A 9,394-nucleotide genomic window follows, 5' to 3' on the forward strand; every position below is an offset into this window, starting at 1 on the left:
GTTTCATACGTCCGGCTGTTGGCTCTGTTTTTTTTTTTTTTTTAAGAGGTTTTTGCCTGAGGGTGGGCACACTCCCCAGAGAAAGCGAGAGAGACAGCCAGTGAGAGGCAAAGTGAGAAACCACCCCACCCCAGGACCACACCGCGGTCCTGTCTCCACTCTCCTCCCGGGATCCTGGGCAGGCACACACACCCGCTGTGGTTTTCAAGCCACTGGGTCCAGGACTTGATTTGCGGTCGGCCATGTCGGAGTCCAGGATGGACCACTGTGCCATCTGCTGGCCTGGGGTCTGCCTTTTCATGGTAAATGTCCACCCCGGGGACACAGGACATTGTTGAAGCACCGCATGGGTGCCAGCCGGTGGTCTGCAGCCACGTCCTGCCCTGGCTTACCCGTTCTTCACACTGCCCCGTGGGGCCCAGGGCTCACCACCCACAGACCAGCAGGTCTGGACTGGCGCCGTCCGGTGAGCTGGGCTTCCGGGGCCCATCCCTGTGGGAGGAGCCGCCCTCCTGGGCTGGCACCGTCGGACTGCAGGCCTCGCAGGCAGAGCTTGGCAGGAGCTGTCCGTTCAGGGCTAGAGGATGGGGTATCAGAGGGACAGTGACTTAGAGCCCGTCGCAGGAGCTGGTGGGGGGCCAGGGCGCTGGTTCTGGGGAACAGGCCCACCGCTTTTCTTCCAGCAAAGAAGAGGAGTGTTTGGGCCCGGAGGTAGCATGTGGTTAAGGTTCTGGACCCTCTGGATCCTACATGGCCTGACTGCATGGTTCAAGTCCCAGACCCCACAGCTAGGAAAGCACGCTAGGTACATGTGTGCACGCGTGTGTGCACCCACAGTTCCAGGAGGAAAATGAGAGGAGGAATTGTGGTGTGGCCATCCCCCGGGGGTGAGTCCTCATCTCCCCCTCTCTGTCTCTCTCTCTCTCTGGTGAAGGCATGTGCCCTACAGCAAAATGGGATAAAAAGGTGTTGCAGAGTGGCACCGAGTGAACCCCCAGAGCCAGATTAAGGTTTAAGGGAGCCCATTCTCTGGCAGCGACTACAGCCTGAGGCTCAGGGCCAAGAGTCAGGACTGCAGCTCTGACCAAGTGCGAGTGTCTTTTCACGGGGGGCGGTTACCGGGGTGCAGGAAGTCCGAATGCCAGGAAAGGGAGCGGGTCTCACGCACGCAGCTTCGGAGCGGAACACGCGGGCTAGTTAGCTCTGAGGGCACTCTCTGGACCTGTGTTGGACGGTCTCCATGGCTCTGGCTGCGGTCTAGTGATTGGTCGTTACGTTGCCAGGGAACACGGGCTACTCAGCGGTCGGTAGCAGGTAGCGGAGGGCGGCCGGGTGCGTTTTCCGTGTGGCCAGCACGAGCTGTTTTCTCATGGGAAGAGCAAGCAGGTTTACCGCAGACAGCCACGTGAGGGCAGGGACCAAAATGGACGCACGGTAGCTCGTGTGCGAGGTCTAATGTGCGGCCTTCCACAAAGGAGCGTTTGCCAGGAGTCCGTGTCTCAGTCAGGAGAAATAAAAGCTGGGTTGTGGTTGCCTTTTTTTTTTTAAGAATTTTGTTATTTAACTTCATTTATCCATTTATTTATTTATTTAAATTTGACCAGAGGAGGACAGAATGAGAAAGTGAGAAAAGCAAGCCGCCAGGTCTGGGACTCGAACTGCAGTCGGCCACGTGGGAGTCCAGCACCCTTAGCCACTGCGCTACCTGCTGGCCCTGTGGTTGCCTTTTTGGTGGGTAATCAATCACTCCCTCGTGTGGGAGGTCACACCACAATCTCCATGTTTCCATCCCATCCAGATTTTGGTCCCTCCCTACTGACCCCGCGCCCCCACGTGCTGGGTGCTTTTTGGTTTTTTGTCTGTTAGGAGAGATTTTTGCTATAGGGCGCTTGTACTTACAAGAGAGACAGAGACAGAAAACAGGTCACCCCCAGGAGGGATGGCCACGCTGCAGTCCCTTCTCCTCTCAGGATTTCAGATATACACCCACACGTGCCCGGAGTTCCAAGCCACCAGATCTGGGACTTGAACCGTGGTCAGCCATGGGGGAGGCCGCGCAATATAATCATTACACCGTCTGCTTGGTCCCAGCCTACTTCCCATGTGACATCCATTCCCTACCACAGCTTAGCCACAGGGCAGGTACTAGCCAGACGGACAGGGCGGGGAACTGAGACGTCACAACCCCTCCATCCTCAGGACTCTGGGTACACGCACACGTGTGCCTGGGAACCGTGGTCAGCCATGTGGGAGTCCAATGCCTTAACCTCCACACACCTGCTGGCCCCTGGATTCTGGTGTCTAACCGGGGTCAGATGGGGCTCACCCGCAGACAGCGTTTAACCCTGAGAACACCCCCGGCCCTGTTAGTGGACGGCCACGCCCAGCGGGCAGGGCCATGCTGACCCCTGGTGGTGGCACGCGGTAATGCTGGGACCCTTGGCAGTACGAGGGACGGGCGGGTCAGGTCCTGGTGCTTTTCCCTAAGCGCGGACTGGATCCGACCCTGTGCGAGAGCAGGCGCAGTCCGCTCAGATCAGGCGGGAAAGAGCCCCCAACGGGCCAGTGGGGCTGTGGCTTGGGGCTCAGGGAAGCTCGCGGAGAGGCTCGGACGCTGCGGTGCGTCCCCACAGTCCCGCTCCTTCCGTGCAGTGTCTTACCAAGTCCTCTTGGAGCCCTTGCTCAGCTAGCGGAATGCCCGCTCACGCCCGCTCGCGCCCTGCCCTGCCTTGTTCCAGGAGGGATTTTAGGAGGCTTAGAAAGACTCATGTGGTGAGTCAGAGGGATATAAATGGAAAATGGGAATGAAAGAAAAACAAGGGCAGGGCCGTCAACTGGAATCAGGGATGAGGTTTCTACAAAAACAAGCTGTGATGTACACTTGCTGTTGGGGGCGGGGGTGTCGATCTCTGAGCTTCCCAGCAGACAAGGTGAAAAGGGAAATGTGGTCAGTTACTCAGCTTGCAGTGCTTATGAGATAAAGAGGACGCTGTGGCCCGGTACATAGACTGACTTCCTGGCCCCTTCCACCCTCGGGCCCCCCTCGCTGCACGCCATGTGATGCTGAGAGGGTCTCTCTGGGCAAGATGCTCTGGCCTGCCAACACTCCTCACCGTGGGCTTCTACAGCAGTGCTGCTGCTGCTCAGGCCGTTGGAGGGTCTCAGGTGGCAGAGAATAGATGAGCCAGACAATCCAGAGTGGAGGAGCTCTGGGCAGGAGCTACCCCGGCCAGGCCAGGGCACTGGTGGGATGCTGGGCCCTGACCCAATGCAGCCTCCACTCTGACACCCCCACCCCACCACCACCCACTACCCACCACCGTGGCCTCTGACCACCCTGACCCCTGTGGACCAAGCTGGGGCTCTGGGTGGCCATCTGCCTCGTGGCGCCAGGCGCCCACAGTGGGCACAGTGGGCACAGTGGCCGGGCGGCTTCTCTGGGGGATAGGGCAGTGGGCGTGAGCTCCAGCTGAGCTGCTTGGCCCTGGGACATCTGGCAGGAGAGGGGAGGCAGGACAGGGACAGGGTGGGGACACGCTCCGCTCACCATGTCCCCTGCTTTGCAGCCTGGGACTACAGCCAGGGCTTCGTGAACGAGGAGATGATCCGGGACCACCTGCCGCCCCCAGACGAGGAGCCCCTGGTGCTGATGTGCGGCCCCCCGCCCATGATCCAGTACGCCTGTCTGCCCAACCTGGCCCGCGTGGGCCACCCCCAGGAGCGCTGCTTCACCTTCTGAGCCCGCCTGGCCACTTCGGCCTTCTGCCTACCCTGCCTCCACCGCCCGCCACGCCCGCCCACCCTCCTCAACACCCCCCACCTCTCGGGGCCCCTGTTGGGCCTGGTCTGCCCAGGCCGGGGTGGGCACGCCAGGGCCCTTGGGAGCAGGGCTGTTTCCGGAGGACATGGCCGGCCCTCACCTGCTCTCCCCTGAGGTGCTGGCCCTGCCCCTCGTGACCCCTAGCCCCTCCCGTCCACACTACAAGGCCCAGGGCCCAGCACTCGCTCCCCTACCCCGCTGGGCAGAGACCGGTCTGCATAGACGGGCAGCCCTGGGACCCTGGCCTCCGCACCTGTCACCAGTGAGATGGGTGACACCACGGTCCCTAAGGAGGGACCGTGCAGGGCCCCGAACCTCAGTGTCCCCCAGCACACGCCGATAGCCGGGAAGCCTTGGGTATCCCCCCCCCACACCCCGGGCCTCCTTGGGGTGCCGCTAGCCCGGGAGAGCGACGGCCACGCTGCTTGGTTGCTCTGCCCCACACCCACACCCTCCGTGGGCTGGCCCTGTGGGGGCTGGCGCAGTGCCTCTGAGGGACCACGCGGGGGCCTCGTGTTGCCCGCAGACCACCGGGTGGGCCCCTGCACGCTGGCTTTCCAGGGTCACCTGTCAGCAGGTGACAGTGGAAGTAAACCTTTGCTGGTCCGACGCTGTCCCTGCCTCCTTCTGTGTCGCGGTGGGGCAAGGGCTGCATGGCAGGACGCTTGGAGACGGCAGGGGGTGGGCCCCCCACATCTACAGCTTAGGCGTCGTGGGTCAGAAGTGGTTGAGAAGAGGAAAGTCTAACAGCGAGTGACAGGCATTGGAGACAGCGTGGCAGCCGCTCAGCGTTCCCAGGGTGCCGCGCGTCCTAGGGAGACGGGAGTCTGCCGGGACAAACACCGCACGCCACTTGCTTTTCTGCTAGCTATAGGGTGCGTGTACTTGCTGGGGGTAGGGGGAGCAGTCACCCCTGGGGGGAAGCTGCTGGATGCCAGCTGGGATAGGTTGAGTCTCCCATCCTCATGGAATTTCGAACACACTTGTGACTCCTGGCATGTTTTTCAAGCTGCCGGGTCTGGGACTTGAGCTGTACCACCACCCGTGTGGGATCCGGCCACCTGAACCACCGTGCCACTGGCTGGCCCGGGCCCTGCTTTTTTTTGGCGGGGGAGAGGTTTTCACTATAGGGTGCGTGTGCTCACCAGACAGACAGAGAGAGACAGAAAGCGAGAAATCACCCCCCAGGGGGGATGGCCACGCCGCAGTTCCTTCTCCTCCATTCTCCTCTCAGGATCTTGGGCACGCACGCACACGCGCCCGGCGTGAGTTTTAAGCCACCGGGTCTGGGACGTGAACCGCGGTTGACTACGTGGGAGTCCAGCGACATAGCCATTACGCTAAGTGCTGGTTCCCCGGGCCCTACCTTCTGAGAGACCTGAGTGTCGGGGTACTCTCAAGGGGCTTGAAACACCCGTGCACAGCGGGGACAGCTGCACACAGCAAGGGGCAGGGGTGCTGCCCGCTCTGACGGCCCTGGCCCCTAGGTGTCACCGGCTCACGGTTCTCGTTTAGGGCCCGCGGGGCTCGGTTAACTGGCCTTCCTCAGCCCAGGTGGTCTATTCATAGACTCCCGGGACTGGAAGGCCCGGCCAGGGGGTTGCCCACTGGGAGTTCAGCTTTGAAGCCCTCCCCCTGCCCACCCCGCCGTGTCCCCAGACCTGTCTGTGGCCATCGCCGCCCCTCCCCGCCCCTGCGGTCTCCCACTTCCCATCTCTAGCTGTCTTTTTCCCACAAGCACCTGCACTTGCACCTCGCAGCAAACTGGAAGATAATACCAATCCTGGGACCAGCAGATGGGGTAATGGTGCTGTCACTGGACTCCCACGTAATAGACCATGGTTCGAGTCCTGGACCCGGTGGCTGGAGGCACATGCCCAAAATCCTAGGAGGAGAATGGAGGAGAAGGGATTGCGGCGTGCCACCTCTCAGGGGCCGATTTCTTACTTTCTGTCTCCCTGTTTCTCTGGCAAGCAATACACTCTATAGCAAAAATCTCTAAGACAAAAACGAAGCAAAAGCCCAAAGCAGGGAGCCAGAAAGCCCTTGGAGCCAGTGGCATCTGTGCAGAGCCCTGAAGTGAAAGCCGGTGCTGCTGGCAGGTGCTCCGACCGAAGTGTCAAGGCCTGGGGCTGGGGAAGCTCCCGGACGGCTCAGGGGCAGGGCAGCGGCTGCAGAGGGAGCCGAGCTGGACGGCGTTCTAGGTGTGGCCAGCAGGTGCCAAGGCCCTGGGGTGGAGACTTGCTGGAGGCCCAAGGAGCACGCAGAGTGGGAAGGAGAGGGTGGGACTTCACGGAGCCTTGGGGCGGGGGAGCCTCACCTTCCCGTCAGTCTCTGGCTCTCACTGCCGCCTGGGCAGAGCAGGTGCTCCTCGGTGGGCGAGGAGTGTTCAGCCTGGGTTGCTGCGGTCTGCCGAGCTCACATGCCGAGTCTCACCCAGGCTCCTGGCCCATCTCGGGGTGAGGAAACAGTGGATGGCCAGGACTTGGACCCAGATCTGCTCGAGCCCGGAGGAGGCTGTCCCTTGGGACTGGTCCCCATCCCTGAAATGGGTGCGCGTTCTGGACAGCCTCAGACCCCACACTCTATGAAACACCCACGTGGCGGGTCACTGTCCCGAGTGCCCCCGACTTACATGCAGAATTTCACAAAAGCTCCACAAAGTCAACACAGAGCTCCAGTTGCATTACAGAGGGGCAAGAGACAAGGAATTCTTTTTTAATGCACATGGGGCCCGCAGGTGGTATGGTGCTTTAAGGCACTGCACTCCCACAGGGTCGAACGCGGTTTGAGTCCTAGACCTGGTAGCTTGATCACATTGGGGTGTGTGTGCGCACATGTGCCCACGTGCCCAAGATCTGGAGGAAAATGGAGGAGAAGGAATTGTGGGGTGGGTGACCATACCCCCAGGGGTGATTTCTCACTTACCCTCCCTCTCTCTCTCTGGAAAGCACACAGGTCTGATGGTGAAAACCTAATAAATAAAAATTTCAAAAATATTTGTTTATTTCATTCATTCATTTAATTCCACTCATTATTTTTTAATTTGACCAGAGAGAGAGAAAGAGAAGGAGGGGAAGGGAATCTAAGAAAGCAAGCTGCCAGGTCCAGGATTCAAACCATGGTCCTCCATGTGGGAGCTCAGTGCCTCATCCACCACACCACCTGCCTGCCCCCAATAAATAAGTTTTTCAAAAAAAAGCATGTAAATGCTGAGCCCAGTCTCCCAGAACACGTGGGCAGGTCTGGGTGTGGCCATCCCCTGGGCAGTGAATTTTCATCTCTCCCGTGTCTGACAAGCGTACGGCACTACACCGAAAACTTTTTAAAAAATCATTTAAGGGGACAGCAGTTGGCATAATGGCTGTGTCACTGGACTCTTATGTAGTGGGCCGCGGTTCGAGTCCCAGACCTGGTGGCGTAAACTCACGCCGGGCGCGCGAGTGCCCAAGATCCCAAGAGAATGGAGAAGGGGATGCGGTGTGGCCACCACCACCCCCACCCCACCCCCCAGGGGTGATTTCTCACTTTCCGTCTCTCTGTCTGTCTCTGTCTTTCTGGGGAGTGCACGCGCCCGATAGCAAAAACCTCTCCAAAAAAGATCATTTAAGTGACTTTAATAAGTTTTTTTTTGGAGAGATTTTTGTTATCGGGCGCGTGCGCTCGCCAGAGAGAGAGAGTCATAGAGACAGAAAGCGAGAAATCACCCCCCAGAGGGGATGGTCACGCCGCAATCCCTTCTCTTCCATTCTCCTCTCGGGATCTTGGGCACGCACGCACACACGCCGGGCACAGTTTTAAGCCACCGGGTCCGGGACTTGAACCGCGGTCGACTACGTGGGAGTCCAGCGACATAGCCATTACGCTAACTGCTGGTTCCCGTGACTTCAATATATTTTTAAGACAGTTTTGTTATAGGGCGCGTGCACTCACCAGGGTGCCTCCCACTGACCCACTCGTTACTTAGTCCCGCTAAACAAAGTTGTGGCGGCCTCCACTGGTCAAGGAGACAGCGGCAGCGGGGAACCACAGGTCAAGAAGACAGAGAGCGCGGGGAAGCCACCCAAGAGCACACACCTCTCCATGGGGGGGGGCCCTCCTGGGTGCAGCTGGGCCCGCTAACTGGAGAAAAAGTTCCAGAGAAGTAACTACAGCTGCGCCCCCGTGCGGTCCTGACCCGATTTGACACAGCCCGACACAAATCCTGGGTGGGTAGTACATAAGCCCACAACCCGCTACGAACTACAGCAAGAAACACAACCCAGTTCCATCGAAACCCACGTCTGCTCTTAATCTGCATTAAAGGGTCGGGCAGATCGCACCTCCCAGGCATCCCGCAAAGTAGGCAGGTCACCTTAGGGGACGACCTTTACCCGCTCAAAAATTCGTCTCACATTAGCAGTGAGGATCCGGGCGTCACCCCGAATCGTTATTTTCCTTACTCATAAGTTTAAGGCATAAACACAAGACCCACTCACTTCCAGGGTAATGGATCTTATACTCATTACCAATACGGTGAGTAACATAGTAGACCATTGAGTTGACACTCCTGTCTTTTTGACATTTCTTTTACTCTTCAATTCATTTACTATGTCACTTTTCGTTTTATTTGGAGAATAAAGGACCTGTAGTGCTTCGACCCGCCGTATGCAGATAAGGAGACAGCATCGCGAAGGCTCACGGGAGTGATCCCGCCCCTTCCGGTCCTCGCCTGCTATGAGCTGTCGCGAGAATTGGGAAGCCAAACGCCGGAAGCAGTTCGTCGCTCCGTAGCGGCCGAAGGGGCGTGCTCGCGAGCTGAGGGAGTCTGAGCAGTTTTCTCCTCGCTCGGCGGCACAAGATGGCGGACATCTCCCTGGACGAACTCATCCGGAAGCGCGGGGCGGCGGCGAAGGGGCGGTGAGCGGCCTTTTTCTCTTCGGGTTTCAGAGTCCGCGGCCTAGCGGGGGTCGGGGCGGAGGAGGGAGCGGCCCCGGTGCCCCGCGGGGGCCCGCGAGCTGAGGGAGTCTGAGCAGTTTTCTCCTCGCTCGGCGGCACAAGATGGCGGACATCTCCCTGGACGAACTCATCCGGAAGCGCGGGGCGGCGGCGAAGGGGCGGTGAGCGGCCTTTTTCTCTTCGGGTTTCAGAGTCCGCGGCCTAGCGGGGGTCGGGGCGGAGGAGGGAGCGGCCCCGGTGCCCCGCGGGGGCCGTGAGCGCCCGCGGTCCGGGGGTCTCGGAGCACCGCTGCGCGCTGCGCGTCCTCCATGTTCTCTGCGCTGCCTCGTCTCAGCCCGCCTTCGAGTTAGGACGGCCGAAGTTTCGCCGGGAAGTGACTTGCTCGGACACCCGCGGCCGAGCCCCGCGCTTTCGATTCCGACCCCGCTCCCCACTCCCTGCTGCCCGTGTGCACCCCACGCCCCAGGCGGCCTAAGTTTCCTCAGCGCCTCTGGTCGCCGCCGCCTTTGCTCCGCTCACAGCCCGCTCGGCACCCCTTCCACAGAGGAGCCCGGGCCGGGGTGCGGTGGAGTGCGCGGCGATTGCTGGACACAGCGGCCCGAGGTGGCGGCAGACCGGCGGGGACGGCAGCGACGG

The 9,394-nt window shown here is 60.1% G+C and overlaps 2 protein-coding genes and 1 non-coding gene across 5 annotated transcripts in view; 2 read left to right on the plus strand and 1 right to left on the minus strand.

The window, feature by feature from the left end:
• Positions 1 to 4,429, plus strand: part of CYB5R3 (cytochrome b5 reductase 3) — a 20,078-nt gene extending 15,649 nt beyond the window's left edge. The window contains exon 8 of the mRNA XM_014588684.1: positions 3,567 to 4,429. Coding sequence (XP_014444170.1) covers positions 3,567 to 3,739 — 173 coding nt within the window. The 3' untranslated portion in view covers positions 3,740 to 4,429. The remainder of the gene's footprint in view (positions 1 to 3,566) is intronic.
• Positions 4,430 to 8,128: 3,699 nt separating this feature from the next.
• Positions 8,129 to 8,279, minus strand: LOC114008176 (U12 minor spliceosomal RNA). The gene has a single exon (XR_003549739.1). It is a non-coding gene; the product is annotated as a U12 minor spliceosomal RNA (small nuclear RNA).
• Positions 8,280 to 8,535: 256 nt separating this feature from the next.
• The window catches only part of POLDIP3 (DNA polymerase delta interacting protein 3), a 32,104-nt gene continuing 31,245 nt past the window's right edge, over positions 8,536 to 9,394 (plus strand). The window contains exons 1-2 of one of the 3 annotated variants that reach the window (XM_006150694.3): positions 8,540 to 8,660; positions 8,861 to 8,919. In XM_006150694.3, coding sequence (XP_006150756.1) covers positions 8,861 to 8,919 — 59 coding nt within the window. In that variant the 5' untranslated portion in view covers positions 8,540 to 8,660. Of the gene's footprint in view, positions 8,720 to 8,822; positions 8,920 to 9,394 lie in introns of all 3 variants that reach the window. The other 2 variants (XM_006150695.3, XM_006150693.3) reach the window with 2 other exon arrangements.

This window comes from Tupaia chinensis, unplaced genomic scaffold (genome assembly GCF_000334495.1).
Source record: "Tupaia chinensis unplaced genomic scaffold, TupChi_1.0 Scaffold000294_5, whole genome shotgun sequence".
Classification (NCBI taxonomy): Eukaryota; Metazoa; Chordata; class Mammalia; order Scandentia; family Tupaiidae; genus Tupaia; species Tupaia belangeri.